The 18,484-nt window shown below is 44.6% G+C and overlaps 1 protein-coding gene across 1 annotated transcript in view; it reads left to right on the top strand.

Moving 5' to 3' along the window:
• Positions 1 to 17,398, top strand: part of itga5 (integrin, alpha 5 (fibronectin receptor, alpha polypeptide)) — a 36,997-nt gene extending 19,599 nt beyond the window's left edge. The window contains exons 16-30 of the mRNA XM_069659835.1: positions 333 to 388; positions 754 to 911; positions 1,522 to 1,659; positions 3,999 to 4,066; positions 6,625 to 6,775; positions 6,881 to 6,973; positions 8,516 to 8,595; positions 8,718 to 8,798; positions 8,902 to 9,007; positions 9,320 to 9,478; positions 10,098 to 10,205; positions 13,745 to 13,861; positions 14,469 to 14,570; positions 14,686 to 14,808; positions 14,907 to 17,398. Of these exons, the coding sequence (XP_069515936.1) occupies positions 333 to 388; positions 754 to 911; positions 1,522 to 1,659; positions 3,999 to 4,066; positions 6,625 to 6,775; positions 6,881 to 6,973; positions 8,516 to 8,595; positions 8,718 to 8,798; positions 8,902 to 9,007; positions 9,320 to 9,478; positions 10,098 to 10,205; positions 13,745 to 13,861; positions 14,469 to 14,570; positions 14,686 to 14,808; positions 14,907 to 14,990 (1,624 nt within the window). The 3' untranslated portion in view covers positions 14,991 to 17,398. The remainder of the gene's footprint in view (positions 1 to 332; positions 389 to 753; positions 912 to 1,521; positions 1,660 to 3,998; positions 4,067 to 6,624; positions 6,776 to 6,880; positions 6,974 to 8,515; positions 8,596 to 8,717; positions 8,799 to 8,901; positions 9,008 to 9,319; positions 9,479 to 10,097; positions 10,206 to 13,744; positions 13,862 to 14,468; positions 14,571 to 14,685; positions 14,809 to 14,906) is intronic.
• The last annotated feature ends 1,086 nt before the right edge of the window (positions 17,399 to 18,484 follow it).

Consider the following 18,484-nt stretch of genomic DNA (forward strand, 5'->3'; position numbering starts at 1 on the left):
CACCCTTCTTAACTCTGCTATGCCTTCGTGTGTGTGGGGGGGTGGCTGTCGGTGGGAAACAGAGACGCAACGATTTATCAGGAAGGCAGTCAGATGCCAGGATGCCTCCAAAAACATGGCATTGCTTTCATATTATTCATTGTGTTCCCATTACACCTCGTGACTTGTGAACATGTGGACCATGTAAGGACACAGGAAAAGCGGGCCTTGAGAGGAATTTGGAGAAAAGGAAAAAGCGAGGGCAACTGAGGTGTCACTGTATTTGTACTGAACCTCTGCCATAAATGAACACACTTCCTTCATCGTGCCCTTGTCCCTTCTCTCCAAAACAGTGTCAACCTGAGTTTCTGCATATCTGCTGATGGGAAGCACCTTCCAGACATCCTAGGTGAGCCAATTTTCCACATCTGCACTTTATTACAAGTATGGAAACTGTCAAAAAGCCACCGCTACTAATGTTTTAAATCCATATGAGTCTCTAGGTTAAAGTGGATCACATCTTCTGTGATCCACCTTTTAATGATGAAACCTCTTCAGCGCTCAGTCCCCTTCACTATCAGCCCCTACTTATTATCTCTAATTACTCCGTCCTCCACGTACAAGTGTTCCTCGTGCCATTAACTTTACGTTACATTGACCGCATTGTGTGTGCGTCGGAGTATTTATGGCGGCCGTTTTAAAAGCTGTCATTAGGTGACTCAAGGACATTCATCATGCTGTGAATGCTCATTTGTGTGTGTGTGTTTGTTGCAGATTTCCAGGTGGAGGTGCAGCTCGATAGCCACAAGCACAAGCAGAAAGGTGCAGTGAAGAGGGCTTTGTTCTTGGATTCACAGCAGCCGTTGCTCCAGAGGAGGGTGACGGTGCGACGGGGAGAGCGTGTTTGCAACCACACAAAGATCTACCTTAGAGTAAGCCCCCCTTTCTTACTAATAAATAATGATGGTGATGGTTTTTGTCTTGTTATTAAAAGATATAATCTTGAAGTTCTCAGTTTCACTCTATTTGGCGTCAAAGACGTCCACGGTTGGCTCCGGTTGTAACTCTTGATTTTCCTCACTGACGGTCGCTTTCCTTTTTAGACTGTTTGTTTCATCTGAGCGTCGAGTTTGTTTCTTTTTCTTTGGATTTTCACTTCTTGTTGAAGTTGTATCTGTAGTCATCCATCTTTTCTTTGTTTGTTCAGCCATAGTAGATTACTGTTTACTCGCAATATGTGCAGAGAGCGGAAAAGCAGCCGCTTAGCTCCGCCTACCCGTTCTGGCAGACCAACCACTGCTGGGTGATAGATAATGTGGGCCATAGGCTCAATCAGCATTGTGTTACCTCATTCGGCGATAGATAGTGACTCAACAGACATTTATTTAAATGAAAATCTTAGAGATTATACTTTAAGTCATGAAATAGTCATAATCAACAAAGAAATTTCTCAAGTGTGATAAATTCTAGCTTATTCTTGCACAACAGATCGTCACTCTTTGCATCTCAAACAAACCCTGGTTTGTGTTTCTTTGACGACAGGACGAGAAAGAGTTCAGGGATAAACTCTCCTCCATTTACGTGGCCTTGAACTTCAGCCTGGATCCGACAGCAGCAGCTGACTCCCACGGCTTGCGGCCCATCCTCAACTATCAGACCACCAGCGTGATCGAGCAAAAGGTACTTGGACATGCACTACACTTTCCGTATCTTCTATCCAACACACTTAACTAACCCTGGAGTTGTCTTTGCTGCTTCTAGCATCAGTTTGTGGACGAGCAGCGCTCGCTAACATTGCACATATGGTTGTTAGATGGCTTAGACCCTTTCTCTCTGGGCTGATGATAAGAAAATCGGCCACATGGCGTAATCATTCCCTGTATCAGCGGCCAGCTACTCACTGTTTTCCTCTTGTCCCTGATGAAAGACTGAATCTGTTCTTTTTAAAGTTAAATTCAAACTACTCTGCTGGGAGAAGGTCCAGGATGTCTGGAAAGCTGTTGTCAAAATGAAAGTGTGCGCCATATGTACAGTGGAGTCTTTCCCTTTTCCCAGCGGGCATTGCTCTCAGCCTGCTTCACACAGGTGATTCTGTGCAGAGATGCAGACACAGAGGGTTGGTAGATACTTCAGGGCGGGGCGCGGCCCATCTGGTGGAAATCTCTCGGCATCTTGCCACTCTTCCTTCAGGCGGCGAGTTGATTTGGCTCAACATGTGGCATCCTCTCAGCTGTGGCACAGCACGCACCATATGTGAGCGCAGCATCGGGAGTATTTGGAGAATCAGCAATCAGCGTAATTTCATCCCCTCCTCTTTCTTCTTTTCTTCTTCTCTCCTGGTGTGTTTCTATCTTTCCCCCTGTTGGATCAGGACCGAACCCTGTCATTGATGCTTTTCGTAGATATCAAAGCGGCCCGGCCTCCAACAGATGTGGGCTATTACTGAACCAAAACCTTGAGACAGGCCTGAGCTCAAATATTGACGCTAAAGCCCTTTATTTTTGCCAAACCTGATCTGTGTATGTGTGTGTGTAAAAGGGATGTGGGAGCCTGCCAACATATTTCATTAATCTTGCTGTAGACTGTGTAAATGTAGCAGCGCATAAACAGGGCAGGGTGACTCTAATACCGCAGCCTTGGCCTCGATCAGACACATGATGCCCTATTGATTTCCACATATGCTTTGAGAATGTGTGGCAGGCCTCGTAACATTTCATCGTCTCTGCCAGACTCTTACTCTCCTCAAGCTGGAGTGAGAACGAGAGACGGTTGATGTGCTCGGCGCAGTTTCGCTCTCTTTGTGCTCTTTAACGTATTCCACATGTTTCGATGAGGAGTTATGGCATCATGACGGATCTATTAATTGATGATTCTCAGATTGTCATCAATCTGAGCTTTATCAGTTGTTGTCACCTTCTCTGAGCCTGGAAATTGGTGAAATTGAGCCTCAATGCCCTCATTGTTCTCCGAATAAAAACATCTGACCGCTTCAGTGAGAATTTGATTAATGGACTCGCCTCTTTTTGCCAAGTTAGCGTTTTGATTTCACTGCTCGCCCTCATTACGTCGCACGCTGAGCTCCGTGTTGTTGTTGTTTGACTACAGACGTATAGATCGGGGTGCACATGTGGCCTAGTTAGCTTCGTGGTCGCCATGGTGTCCATAATTAGAGCCCCATGCATGGTGTAATGACAAGCGGGGCGCTTAGCTCTCTCTAATCTCCTCCTCCATTTCTATTTATTATCCTCATCTTCAGGAGCATCATCTCACTGTCGGAGTCGCAGCGGGATGCAATTTAGGCTTTCCCTGCCACACGCTCAGCGGTTATCCGCTGACCCCGCCGTGTTCCTGCTGCTTTGTTGTCTTTCGCTCCACTGTAATCTCTGAACCCTCACTTCTGCCTCTCAGGTCAACACAGAGATCCGATGTCTCTGTACGTTTCTTTAAGCTGCACGCCCCTCCCTCTCCATGTGATCATATAGAGCTGTGGTCGGCTGGGTGGCGTAGCGTGTGGCGAAAGTGCGGTCTGCCGCATCGTGCTGTGATGTGGAGGAGCGGAGGAGCGGGCAGCTTTGTGCTCAGGAGTATCTCCTCCGGCACCGCTCATCATTTCCTCCTCTTACGCCACAAACAGAAAGCATGTGTGTGTGTGTTTTTCCGGGGGACAGCTGGTTCAGAGGAGTGTGTCTGTTATGACCTCACTGAGTCAGTCATCGTCCCTCTGAGGCACAGCAGTGTTTTTAACTGTCTGATGGGCAGCGGCGATGTCTTGTAGTTAAAGGCGACTGCAGTGCAGGTGTGTGTGTGTGTGTTGGGTGGTGGTCGGGAGGCAGAGGTGGAATGTATTAGTCATAACACATGTCGCATCTTGCTACACTCATCCCGTTGTCTCCCTCAAACATTGATTTATCCTGTGTGTCTAATTCTCTTCACATGTAAAAGCAGTGTTTTTACTGTTCCATCATTATTGTCTGCAGCCTCTATTAAACTTTTTATCGCCCCCGATGTGCATCTTTCAGGCTCAGATTCTGCTGGACTGCGGAGAAGACAACATCTGCGTCCCTGACTTGAAGCTGGCAGTGCACGGGTGAGTCCGTTCATTTCCTTATATTTTTCTTAAAAAACCCTGAAGCATATAAAATTCAGGAAACATATTTGTGTGACGACCAGTGAAGCGGGTCAGAGACACTGAACTCTTCAACTCCACAATGCAACACTGACCTTGGATCCGAGTGCTAAAGTGTAAATACAGCTGTTTTTGTTGTTCCGCTGCCTTGTTTAGCTTAGCATACCAGAGTGGGGCTGTTAATAGCTCCAGTGTTACAGCAGAGTCAGGGATACACCGTGCTCTGAAAACGGGAAGCAGCTCTGCTCTACAGGTGCTACGAGCGAAGGGTAAGGAGACGGGCGAGATGAAAGGGATGCGTTTGGAAAGAGTCCCAACCTCGCCTGCTTCTGAAGCCGTCAGGAGCCTCGCCACACTTTGATTCGAGAAATCTGCTAGCATTTTTCTCAAAAATAACAGCCTCCCTGATACTCCCTTCTCTGCTCTGTCATTTGATTTCACTTTCCTATATTTATCTACCATCTGCCTCCATTTTATTCCAATGTATGGCTGATCCATCGCATATGGAACGACCTGCTCGGGGGTGCGTGTTAAGCGCTGAGCTCCAACAAAGTGCAGCCCCAGAAATGGAGCCGTAGAAGCTGTTATTAGTGAAATTAAGATAATTGCTTGATGTTTTTGTCTGCTCTGTAGTGCCTAATAGTAGTTGGAGTGGTTGACGGGATGGTCGTGATTTAGTGGAATTTCACAATAAAAAAGTGTCTTTTATTGCGCTGCCAAAGAACATAACCTGTAAGACCAAATTTCCCCCAGAAAAGCTTCAAGGTTTTGTGGCCTTTTCTAATTTTGACTCTTTGTTTGGTTTAAAAAGTGCAGTGCCGGCAGAGGTGTAAAGAGTACTGAGCATTCTACTCAAGTAAAAGTAATTGTGTAAAAAATATTGACTCAAGTAAAAGTAAAAACTTAGTTACTTTCCCACCCTGCTGATTTTTATAATAAACAAATGTTGCCATGGTTACCTTACAGATGCATCCTACGCAAATGTGCTAAAATGACCTGGGTCTTATGTTTACATGCTTTGGTGTCAAAATGACGAGAGATGGACCCTTTGTTTAACCAGAAACAGCAGTTATATCGCTCTCTTCGTAGCCACCAGACTCCATTGATAAAAACAGTAATTTTACCTCACAGAACACGGGAGCTGCTGATGCTCTACCGCTGTCTTGAAAGGTTAGTTTGCTTGTGTGGTTGTCTTCAAGCAGCCGGGTTGGGCCGTAAAAAAACCCAGTATGTGTCTGTGACATGTTCCAAACATATTCGGAGTACACAGATGTCCGCACCTGATGGCTGTCATATGGGAACACCTGCGTGCACTGTTGGCGGAGTTTGAAAGATATTTCCCCTCTGGACCCAAGGAGTGGATACGCAAACTTTTTATTGAACTGAACCTTCGTCTTTCGCACCAGCAGGACCAAGAGGACAAACTACTGGAGTTAAAAAACAATGATGACTAAAGACTTTACCCCCCATCCCCCGGCCCGTCAGAAATATTCTAGCTACTGTCTGGTCCGTGTAGTCAAAAGAAGGCAGGTAGACCAGCAAGTCCGATGTTCTGCGAAGTAAAATTACTGTTTTTGTTAATGGAGTCTGGTGGCTTTTGAAGAGAGCGATCTAAAAACTTCCTTCAGTCTGTGTCAAAGGTGGTGTTTCATCCTTAACTCCGTTCTGTTCATGGTTGACTCGCGTTCTGCGTCAGGTTAGTAGTTGCAGCTTCTTCGCTTCGGACTCAGTGAAAATCAACCGGGACCTCTGTTTTGTCGCGATGCATGATACTTTGATCTGATTGGCCTGTTTTTGATGCGATGCATTTGATTGGTCCAAGTCAGTTTTTCTTTCTAGCTCGCAATAACCGTAGATAAATATTTCACTCGGTAACGGATGGATGTACAAATGTAGCGAATTACTTTACTTCATTTAAAATAAACTTAAGTAAAAGTAAAATGACTGACTTTGAAAAATACTCATAAAAGTACAAGTACTCTGAATGCCAGTTATAGTCTGACAACAATTCACTCGCAGGATCAGCTTCAGATATCTCCTCTCTCTTGCCGTAGGAGAGCAGGCTGTAATTAAAAGCGTCTGTGTGGCCCTCCATATGGAGTCTCTCATTGTTTTTAACAGCAGAGAGTGAAAGAGGGAGTGAAAGAGGGAGGGAGGGCACGTAAGGGGGAGGTGTTATACACTCCTACGCTCTGTTTTACAGCATGTACCACTTCTTTACCACTTTGGAAAAGTTTTCAGTTTAATGCGCGCGGGGCTTAGTGAGATAAATCTCAGTGATGTGTTTCTGTAGCCGGGCACTAAATAAAATAGAAGCCTAAAATTTATTAGATTCATTAAAGTGAGTCGGATTTACTGCCCTCTCCTCTGCCAGCAAAGACAAACGGAGTCTGTCATTGTTAATTCCAAACATCACGACACACCTTCATCCGTATTTATTTACTTAAAGAGTCCTGACACCATTTAACCCGATCGCTGACCTTATTAGTAATCGTTTTCTTCCTCTGTTGGCTCCACAGGAACAGGAAGGAAGTCTACCTGGGTGATGACAACTCGCTGACCCTGACTTTCAACTACAGGAACGAGGGTGAGGGAGGGGCGTACGAGGCTGAGCTGTACGTGGTGCTGCCCCCTGAAGCTGACTACAGCGGCATCGCCCGCAACAATGAGGTGAGAAATGCACACCACAGGGAAAACCTACAACTTCCAGCAACTTCTTCATCTTTATGACTGTCCTTTGCTGTGGTTTCACTATTGTGTCCTCGTGTTCCTCAGAGCCTGACTCAGCTGACCTGCAGCTATGAGACGGAGAACCAGACCCGATACCTCAGCTGTGATTTGGGCAACCCCATGAAGCCTTTTACCGATGTAAGGACAGCACTGCCTTAGCTTTATGCCCTATGGTAGATAGGATACATAATCTCAGCTGTAGTGTCATCTTGATTTCCTGCTCTCTGTAGAAAAAGTCACATGTCGTCCCCAGGTTGGGTGTGAACCACACAGGAAAAGTCAGACTGTGTCAGGAAATGTTGTGACAGGAAGCGCAGACTCACATCTGTGCCCTCAGCTCCCTGCTGGGGAGAGTTCCCCTCTTTAATGATGGAGTCACAAGCTGGCATGTTTTTAATAGGTCTGTGGAGGAAAACCATCAACTATGTGTTAACAGGAAGAGATGGAAAACACTCAAAGAATCCGCTCTCGTGTTCTCTTTGAAGGTCTCAGGTTTTAGCATTATTAATGTTACGTGAATGAGAGAAAGCTGCATGTCTGCTGGCAAAGAGTTCACAGACGGACACACCCAAGAACACAACATACCTACAGAATGATGAGATGAGGAGATTATAGAGAAGGGAGGAGAGTGGATGCCTGAGAGTATATAAAGTTCAAACTGAAATACCGTAGTTATAGTTAAAGTGATAATCTCAAAGATTTTCATGTAAATAAATGTCTGTTAAGTCTCTATCTATCACCGAATGAGGTAACACAATGGTGATTGAGCCTATGGCCCACTGATGAAAGCTATTACAGACTGGGTGTCTGTGGCGACATCCGTGTAAAGAATCACAAGCGGCGCCCAGTTAGTGACGTGTTTTCCATCACCAAACAGTGGTTGGTCTGCCAGAGAGGGTAGGCGGAGCTAAGCGGCTGCTTTCCCGCTCTCTGCAAGTGTTGCGAGTAAACAGTAATCTACTATGGCTGAACAAACAAAGAAAAGATGGATGACTACAGATACAACTTCAAAAATAAGTGAAAATCCAAAGAAAAAGAAACAAATTGGACGCTCAGATGAAGCAAACAGTCTAAAAAGGAAAGCGACCGTCAGAGAGGAAAAATCGAGAGTTACAACCGGAGCCAACGTGGACATCACACATGCAGCACTGTCTGGATCTCGGATATCTGGGAAGTGTGCTCCCGCAATGACCGTTTATCGCCATAGGTGGCGCCAAAGAGAACGAAACTGAGATCTTTGAGATTACCACTTTAAGTTATCTTACCAACTCAGTTCCTCTGTACCTCGTTTGGTCGTACTTAGTCTGACTAACAGGATGAAAACTGCTTTGCAGGGGGAACTAGCCATTTTTTTCCAAAGCTAACCTCCTCCTGTGTAAATATTTCACCAAAACAACCCCCCCTACCCATGTCATTTTGCTATGTTAACTGTCACTGCATCCTGTTCCTTATGCTGCCGAAGATTGTGATTGGTTTAAAGGAAAACAATCAACCCAGAGCTTTTATTCCCCCTTTAGTCGTTTGTAGGAGTTGTGGTGGGTTCAGCCAGATTTTTCTCGATGGAAATAAGTCTGGCTTTAGGTAGACTAAGCAGTAATGGAAAATATCATTATTAATGTACCTTTCATTACTCCCTTTAAAGTTGATGATGATAAATGTGTTGGATCTTCCTCTTTGCAGCTGTGGGCAGGTCTGCGCTTCACGGTGCCGCGGCTGAAGGACACGTACAAAACAGTTCAGTTTGAGCTGCAGATTCGCAGGTACGGCTTAAAGAAAACATGCAGAAGAGAGACTATGCTGCTTCAGTCGTACTGATTTACGCAGCTTTCTCATGACCTCAGTGCTAATCAGATTCTGTTTCTTCTTCTCTTTGTTTCTACAGCAAAAACGAGAATAACTCCCACAGCGAGGTCGTACCCTACAAGCTGGAGGTGGTTGTTCAGGCTGATGTCATTCTTCAAGGGTGAGCTGAGTGTTCAGATTTCCTCATTTGAACTTTCGGAATTTCATTAAGCCTCTGGTGCTTCCCGAAAAATGTTCTCACAGCCCTTTTTTCTATTTCAAAGCGTGTCTCGACCAGATAAGGTCTTATTCCCGCCGGCCAACTGGAAGGTGACCAAAAACCAAGAGGTGGAGCAGGACGTCGGGCCTGCAGTGGAACTCATCTATGAGGTAATCAGTCATGTTTGTGCTGTGCAGACTCATTGGAGTTGAGCGGATTGGGTCGGAAAGCATGAAGAAAGTTCCCAGGGCAGTAGTGAAGAAAAACAAAGAAAACATAGTCCAGTCATTCTCAGGCTTTGCAGATCTACTTTTTCTCAGCTGAGCTTGAACACTGCTCTGCTGCATGTGACCTATTTGTAATTAAAAGTAAATGTGTCAAATATGAAGCTTCAGCATGGGAAAAATGTAATATGAAACAATCAAGCTGCTCTCGACGTTCTGTAATTCTTCAAAGATTTAACTTTAATTTCCTTCCTCCAGCTGGTGAACAACGGGCCCAGTCGGATCAGCCACACCCACCTTGAGCTCCGCTGCCCCCTCAGCGTGCAGGGTCAGACCGTCCTCTACCCGCTGGCGTTCTCCACAGAAGGCCCCATCAACTGCACCGCCGACAAACACATGAACTACCTAGGCCTCAAAGTAAGTCTTACCTCTCGGGGTCATGTGAGGCAAAATGAGACGGCGCATGTCTCCCACTGATTCCCAGTCAGATGTGTGATTAACAGTTGTGTCGTCCCTGCTGGTTGGTCCACACCCACTTTCCTCCTCCCTGCTTCTCAGCCCCACCCAGGACACTTGCCCCACCACCGCTTTGATGTTCCAGCGCTTCCCTTTGCTCAGCACAGCTTGATGAACCACCTCAACCAGCATACACACACACACTTACATTCGACATTAAGCGACGCGCCTTCTTTCTCCCAGCTTGGGATTTTGTGGGGAAAAGCTTTTCAGAGCAGTTGTTTGTGTTTACATGTGAAGTTTGACAGATGTTTTTCAGGGTTGTTGGTGGTCATCCATCTTTGCTGTGATCTAATGTTTTTTTTCCCCTGGTGAATCACTAAGTACTGTGCATTTCCACGGGAATCCATGCAGAGTAGAGCTCACATGCTTCTGATTAATGACAGAAGAGCCTCAAGGTCACGCTAACATTAGCTCTCATATTGACAGAAAGGGTGGTGTGCTCTTCTGCCTGCTGAGGTCACTGTCTCTGTTGTGCTAATGGGTGGTGTGTGTGTGTTTGTGCTTTCTCCTCCCTTAGCTCGAGCGCACGTCGACAGAACCGCCGATCCTAGCGCTGAAGGCACACGAGCACCGTGTCGAGAGGAGGGACGTCAACAGGAATCAACTCGCTCATTTGACCAACCTGGTAAGATGCTTGAAGGAGAATTGTCATGTCCCCTACATGTAAGGGCTGACCCCTGAAAGATTTGAATCATAGATCGATCCTGACTTGACTTGCAGTCTTTCAAATCTCTGCGCTTTTTATACATCATTGTACACAGAGCAATGCAGAAGCAACAGTGTGTCAGGCTTTAAACTTTACAAGCTAAGTCTCCAAGTGAACCTGTGTTCATCCATTACAAGGTTTTTACTGGAAGCCAAATTAACTGCAGAGAACTCCTCCTCTCAAAAACAAATGGGCCCCATGATTCACACAGGAAAACACTGAGTAAATCAGGTTCAAGTTAAAAACCATTGTTTCTCCAATGGGTTCTGGTTAGCACAGGATGTCAGGAGGGGCTGTGAGCCGAGCTGCAGCTAGCTTGTTTTTCTGTCAAGATAACAGTGTTCTTGTGGTTTTTACCATGAGCTGAATTATCCACAGAGGTCTTGTTCACTCCAAAACAAATGGACTAAGTATTAAAAACAGAGAATAGAGCTGTTTCACATAGAAACAATGACACTTTTTGTCAAATATATGCGACTGGCCTCGGAGGGCTGGGAGCTGATCTGCTGCAAACTTTAGCTCAGCTTGTTTTCAAACGTAGGAGGATTGTTCTGCATCCTTTGTTTGGTAAAACAATATAGTTAAAAACGACAGCGATGTGATGAGAGAAATTAGAAATTCAGTTCATGAAAGACTGATTAATGTGCAGGTAAAAAGTGAGACTCGTGTAGGCTAATATAAGAACCATTGTCAATGCTTAGAATACCACAAATCCGATTCAACTGGCGAAAGTCTTGAGTCAGGAAGAGCCCTAATAAATACATGAATGAACACCACCAGGCCAAAAGGTGAAGCCTAATGTAATCGGTGACTTTAAAGTGACAGAACGAGGAGAGTGAGTTAACAGTTAGCTGTAAATGTGGTTATGTAGTTAAAATCTTCCACAGCAGTTCGAGGAACACAAAAAACAGACGCTTTTAACACTAAATGTTGCTGCTTTGCTGTAAGTGAAGTGTGCATGTCTGGATCTATTTTGGCGACACTGGCCCCGATCGTATACGAGGCTCCTGGGATTGGCTAATTAGGTTATGATGTCGTTAAAAGGGAGGGGTCAGAGGGCACAGGCTTGTCCCGTTGTGGTGATTAACATTAAAGAGCCCTCAGTAGTGGTGGAGGGGTGGAGAGGCTGCGAGGACAGGGACACGGGAGGCTTTTTGTCAGTGATGGTTACTTCACAGGCCGCTCTGTAATTTTCAGCACTGGGTTTTGTGTGACCCCTCTGAGCCCCTGCACACACACTGCCCCTATTGATCCACGCAGCTGCAGGTAGCTTCCCTCTCTGCCTCCGCCTGTGGATACCTGCCTCCACTGAAGAGCTCTTTGTCCGGGGCGCCTGTCGCTCCTAACCGTGCTCGTTTATCAAGCATGGCCAACGACACGTTACCATGAAGGAGTCCTTTCTCCCGTTTACCCTGTGTCTGCACTTTTTGTTTTCTACGCCCGGGAGGACAGACATGTCTGTTCAAAGTGTCTGTGGATCAAAGTGTTTAGCAATGCTTGGATGAAGCTGTCAGCCGAGGTCACGGGGTGAGAAGTTAACATGACCTGCTCAGTGTTTGAAGAGCTGAGCTTTGCATGAAGCACAAAGAACCGGCTTTAATTGCACTAATTGTAAAACGGCAGTTCTTAATAATTAACAAAGATAAAAATTATGTTGTAGTACTCGCTTTGTGTTGGAATACTTTGAAGTATGGATGGATATTTATTTAGTTTTACTTTCTGTTACCCTAAAGGATTTATAACTAGTAAACTACTTTATTAATGGATAATAAATACGTTTTCTGATCAGTTATAACCACTTTAAAAAACAGGTTGTGATACATTTCTCTGTCAGACGTTTGTCCTGTGCAGAATGCTTGTGTTTTTCAGAGGGTCGAAGGTCTAACTTGCAGAAAATTTATCATTTGTTACAGTTCATTAACATGTGTGACTTTAGGGGCTGCATGGTGATGCAGTGGTTAGAAGGTTCCTGGTTTGATTCGCTGTTTGGACAAAGTGGGCCTTTCTGTGTGAAGTTTGCATGCGTGGGTTCCCTCCTGGTACCCCGGCTTCCTCCTACAGTCCAAAGACATGCTCGTTAGGTTCATTGGTGACTCTAAATTGCCCGTTAAAGTGTGAGTGTGAAAGGTTGTCTTTCTCTATGTGTCAGCCCTGTGATTGACCGGCGATCAGTCCAGGGTGTACCTCGCCTCTCGCCCAATGACTGCTGGGATAGGCTCCCAAAACGACCCCTAACAGGATAAGCGGAACAGATAATGGATGGATGGATGGTGTGACAAGACTTAATGGTTAAGTCTGAGTTCAAGTCTTTAGATATTTATCAGTAATTACAACAATTCATTCATTCTATGTATTAAAAGTGTGCAACAGGAGGCGCTTGTTTAACTGTGGTAGAGCAGGCGCCCCGTGTACAGAGGCTACAGTCCTCGTCGCACTGATCACAGGCTCCACTCCTAGTCTGCTGGTCATTTGGTGCATGTCACCCCCCACTCTCTCCTCCTCCTGCAACTGTAAAACCAGCAGTTGTTGGCATTTGTTTGACGTAGCTATTGCCAGAATTTTTGGAGGAATACTTTATTGGCGTAAATGATCATTTGACTCGCTTTTTACAAAGTGTCAGCCCATGTACAGTAACTGTGAAGAAAGGCCTGACTGTTATTTCATGAAGCTTTGGGAACGGCCTCCACGCCCCCCCCAACCTCCTGATCTTGACCACATAATCCCACCAGGGACGATATGTGGGTCTGAGGCTTCTTTGGCACTGTTCCACACTCAAGTCATTTCCACAGACCTTCATGGCCTCCGGTGCCCGCGGGCATCAAGGACGTCCAGCAGGAGGAAGCGGGCTGATACGCTCCCTGTCTGTCTTAACCCTCATTAAGTCTTAGACGGAGCCTGAAGGAACGAGGCGGGTTCTCTCCTCTCCTCCTGTGTTTGCCCTGCTCGGTGTAATAAGTAAACTAATGCGCTCCCGCAGGAAACCCGCTGAAACCTCTCGGTCTGGTTGGTGGTCTAGCTGCAGCACACAGTCTGTGCACGTTTTATAATGTAAGAAGTACCAAGCTGCATTATGGGGATCTAATTAAGACTGAGTATTCGAGCGTCTTGAGAGAAATGGGTCGGTCTTAGCGGTTGGGCAATAATGTGGAGAGTGGCGCATGCTGCATTTTTACAGTCTCATGACATTCCTTCAATCTAATTTGAAGCAGGCGTGGAATACAGATCATAACATTGGGCTCTTTGTTATATTTATTCAACATGCGCGTTAACACGGCTGTTTTTTGTCCTTTAAACATCTGTTGTACCTGTTTTCACTTTGGCCTGCATTTAGGTCACATGACCCTGTAGGTAAAGTTAAATGGGGGAATATGTTTTATTCTGTGCACCAGAATGACTAAATGAAACATATTTACCTTTAATTTACATCGTTTAACTCTTATTTTCTATGTTTCTGTCAGTCCTGTCCAGGTCCTGCTGAGTGCTGGACGCTGCAGTGCAAAGTGGGCCTGCTGGAGAAGGGAACCACCGCTATCCTCAAAGTGCGCTCCCGCGTCTGGGCCGAGACCTTCATGGAGGTGAGGAGAAGACTCTTGCCTTTCAAACTCCTCATATGCAGAACATAAACACGTGCTACCACCAGATGACAAAAGAATGGCAGAGGAAAAGGCTGTGCACCACAGATTAGTCTCTCCCCACCGGTCACTGTGTGTTTTCTCATGTCAGACTTTGGCAGGAAGTAAGGAGCCTTTTTCCATTAAAGCCTCAAGAAAGAAAACACGCGAGCTAAGACCTTAAATGTGGATCAGGCACAGACACGAAGCTGCAGTCTCACATATTTGTTTGTGTTGACGAGGCATCAACACTGGTTCTGGATCAGTTCTTCAGGCTGCCAGCACGAGCAGTCGCACATATTTGCCTCAACAAATGTGACAGCAGTTGCTGACTGAGAATCATGAACAGATTACAGACTTCAGTTCACAGTTTTTATTCTGTCCTTGTGCCATGTCTAAGCCACACACACACACTGTTAAACTGCCCCTGCATGCTGTAACATGTGTGAAATTCAATTGGATAAAAAATCTGAAGCAATTTTCATTAAAGGAGGGACGTGGTCTTTGTCGCCACCTAGTGTATAACTGTTGTACTGCATGCATTTTAAACTTGTGTCGTTGCCTCTTCCAGAGATCTTATAAGCAGTACGTGATGGAGTGCCTGGCCAAATACAGTGTGGAGAAGATGCCGTACGCCATCCTACCCAGACATTTTCCCAGTGGACAAAAAAAGGTTTTTAAGATCTAATTTCATTCAATAATCATACTTCAAGAGGCCCTACTTAATACAAAGGTATTGTCCTTTATTCTTTGATGAATTTAACTGTGAAACTGTACTTTTGTTTCAGGTGGTGACCCCAGTTGTTTGGAACAAGCCGGAAATCGAGAACTCGGTTCCGCTGTGGATCATCATCTTGGCCATTTTGGCTGGTTTACTGCTTCTGGCTCTACTCATCTACGTTCTATACAAGGTCAGTGCTTTTATATGAAACTCTTTAAACCTTTATACTATTAAGATGATTTAAATTGCCGTCAAACTAATTATGTACTAATTTCTGTTTTCTTGCAGTTTGGCTTCTTCAAGCGATCTCTACCGTACGGCACGGCGATGGAGAAAGCCCAACTCAAACCACAGGCTGCCTCTGAGGCTTAGATGAGCTAAAAGAATCACAATACCTGGCCATATGATTGCAATGGAGAAACACGATGGAACTTGTAGAGCGGATCAGGAAGCAGTTGAGCGAAAGAGAGACCACTGGAACTCCACTGTGCTGCACTAGAAGAAGACACAAATCCAAAGATCTCCAAACCAAATGAATGTTTTTTTTTGTTGTTCTTTAATTTATGTTTGTTGGCAGGTTGGGATTGTTACCAAAAACTTTTTCTCAATGCCTCGAGGCTGAAATGAGACTGAACGACAAGACAGTGACTGTAAAAGAGCCTGCAGATGCAGTGAGACGCCTGTTGGGTTTCTGATGGAGAGTTCTGTGTTTCCCCTTCAACTGCCTTATTTTGGTGCTAATGATCTAATGTGTTCATATGTAGCTTGTTGCAGCAAGGAGCTGTGAATTACGCTACCTGCTGAGGCCTTAAAGTGTCCGTACGGTGTCTCCTGAACACACGGTTTTATTGACAGATGATCGGTAAACAGGTTTCAGGTGTAAGCGTTAGCCTAGCCATAGCAGAGGCAAGACTACCCGCCCAGCTTTTGCAGCCAAATCTATTATTAGCTTACATTTTGTCCATAAAGTTTGACATGATTTAATCCCTGACCCGTCCGAGGTATTCCCATGATTCTTGCCTGATGCATGCTGGGATAGGCTAACCCAGCTTCAGCATCCCAGAGCGAGACAAGCGGGCGTAGTAACCGCATGGATCTCTCTCTGCCTCAGGTTGGTGGACAGCGCTGGGTTGTTTTTGCACTCAAAGGAAATCTACTGATTTAATTCCAAAGACACCTACGACTGACTGACTGACCTTCCTTTGAGTTCTTACTTTGACTCCTACTGATCACTTTGTTCGAACATTTCTGTCCTGTTTTGTTCATGTTCAGAGTGTAGTCGACTGGGATGGGACTGGAACCACCGCAGACCTGTTGGACCTCACTTTAGGCCTTGAAACAGTGTCGTTCTTCTGCCAAAAAAAGTGGTGTTTTTACAGAATATGTTGCTGTCTTTACTCCTGCGAGGTTTGTGTTGCGATGCGACAGTGAAACCAAATACAAGCAAAAGATACTCGGAGAGTTGCTGGCTGTGGCGTCTTGAATCAAAGACGGGACTTTCAGCAAAATTGGAGCCTTGAAAGAAAGTTTTTTTTAACACCAAGGATCCATTTTCAGCTCACAGCGTGTCGCTGTGAGACACTGTACGCTGCCCATTTTAGCAAAAGAAATCATCCCACTACCAAAAGGCTACAGGGACTGAACATTAACATGATTTGTGTTGTTATGTACATAGATTTTATGTGCCTTAAATGTAAATACTGTTAGGGTTGCGTGTGCTTGCATGTACATATGTGTGACTACATGCATTTGTGTGAATGGTATATTTATGAATGTTTGTTTTGTGTATGAATTGGTTGTTAGCTTTCCCACTGCTTAGTCCTGTTTCTCCCCTTCACCTCTGTAGATTCAGATCATTGAGATGAAGCCATTCTGCATAAGTAATGATATCATTAAAAAGTAGCTGGTATTCAGGATTCAGGTATGAATGCATCAAACCTCAGTGGAAATAAAACAAAGACCGTCTAAATGTTGCCGTCCTCGAGGATGTCTTGTACCTCTACAAAGGGATAACAGCTAGGCACTGGGAACTAATTGTTGTTTGAAAGTGCAATATTTATATCCACTCTTTTTTTTATCACAGTGCTTTCTTTTGTTTTATGTTTTATTTTGTGATAAACCAGAACATTTAGTGTCAAAGTATGTGATGAGCACAAACTAAATCCCTCGTGAGGTTCTGGTTTTCACTTTCACTCGCTTTCTCACTAAGAGAGATTTTTTTCTCACTTCAGATGTACTCACCACTTCATTGCTGGACCACTTTTCAGATTGTACTGAGCTTCTTTTTATACCACAGAAACACAAACGGCAGAACATGTCAGAGTTGAACTCTGGTATGTTGAAATAGTTGGATAATTTATGCGCTCTGCTGCTGCACCTGTCCAAACACCAACATGATACTAACCATATGTTCTACATTTGTTTGCCTCATCACACTCTTTCCCCTCCCATTAGAAAGTGATTTACTATTTGTTAAACGGTCCACAAAAATCCCCAGTTGATTTAAAACCTTTAACATTGTATGTGTGAAAATTCCTCACTGAACATGTCAGCCCATTATTTATGACAGGGGATCATTTTACTACGTCCTCCATGTTCCAGCAGGAGGAGGCACTGGTTTTCATTTTCCTTTTGTTTTTACATGTTTTAGCCCATTTTCACTCTCCAGGACTTCCAAAAAGAAGTTGTACATATTTATGACAAGGAGAGTATTTTTGAATTCAAAGGAAAACTGATCTGTTGTGAATTTTTCTCACCCCATATTGGGGAGAACATTTTTGTTGGAGGGGGGGGGGGGGGGGGGGGGGTCTTTGGAGGACTTTTTTTTTTCTTTTTTTTTTTTTTACCTGTTATGGTTTGTACTTTAAATAAAATATTTCCCTTTTTACAAACTGTTGTGCTTTTATTTAAAACACTAAGGCTGTCAACGAATATTCTAAGTTCGAATATATAACCGAATTGTAACAAAAAACAGATATTGGATTATTAATGTTAATATTCGATGTGAAAAAATTAACACTACCGCGTCTGTCTCACGAGCTCTTGCATGTTCTCGTTTGTCCTCGCGAGCACGCATTTTGAATGAACACAACGTCACTTAAAGCTGTAGTAGGTAACATTATTAAAACTAACTTCTTGTCATATTTGCTCAAACTGTCACTTTAAACATGCAGTAGTACCACAGACTGTACAAATAGAGTAGTACATGAGAGAGATGAGAGAGGCTCCTCCGACTAATAGCATTTGTAAGAATCCAACGCTCCGAAACACACAACCAATCAGAGCCGAGCAGTCTCTCAGGCTGCTGTCAATCACACGCTGCGCATGCTCACACGGTCAAGCTCAGTTTCTTCACTGTGCGCAGCCGGTTTGTGTCCAGTCCACAACTGCCGAAAAACAACCACTGGAAATGAAAAAAACTGCCCATCCCTCTATTGCCAAACTATGGCTTATACTACAAAGACAATTGAACCGAAGAAGAGAAGCAAGCTAAAAAGAAAGAGTTGGACTGAGAGAGAAATTAAATGAGAGTAAATATTTCCAAGGTGGAGAGAGCTACGGGACCTGAAAGGATTAAAAAGCATTCTGAGTTAGACAGTTCTGCTGGACAGGTAATTACCCCAGCTTAATTTCTGCAGTATTTGTTTCACATTGCTAAGATGTCTGCGGTTGCTGAGACGTTGTGTTACATTGGCGTTACAGTCGGGCTAAAATTACCTTGTTCTCAATGTGGCTACTGTTCAGTTGTTTCATGGCGGTGTGGCTGAAAATATCTCTGTGAAGTGCGCAGGCAGTGTTGCCGTTTCATACAGCAGTGAGATACTGCTCATTTGGCGCTGTTTTTTCCCAAAGTCTCTGTTAGCAAA

This window comes from Semicossyphus pulcher, unplaced genomic scaffold (assembly GCF_022749685.1).
Source record: "Semicossyphus pulcher isolate SPU_LCO1_2020_fin unplaced genomic scaffold, fSemPul1.0.p SCAF_13, whole genome shotgun sequence".
Lineage (NCBI taxonomy): Eukaryota > Metazoa > Chordata > Actinopteri > Labriformes > Labridae > Semicossyphus > Semicossyphus pulcher.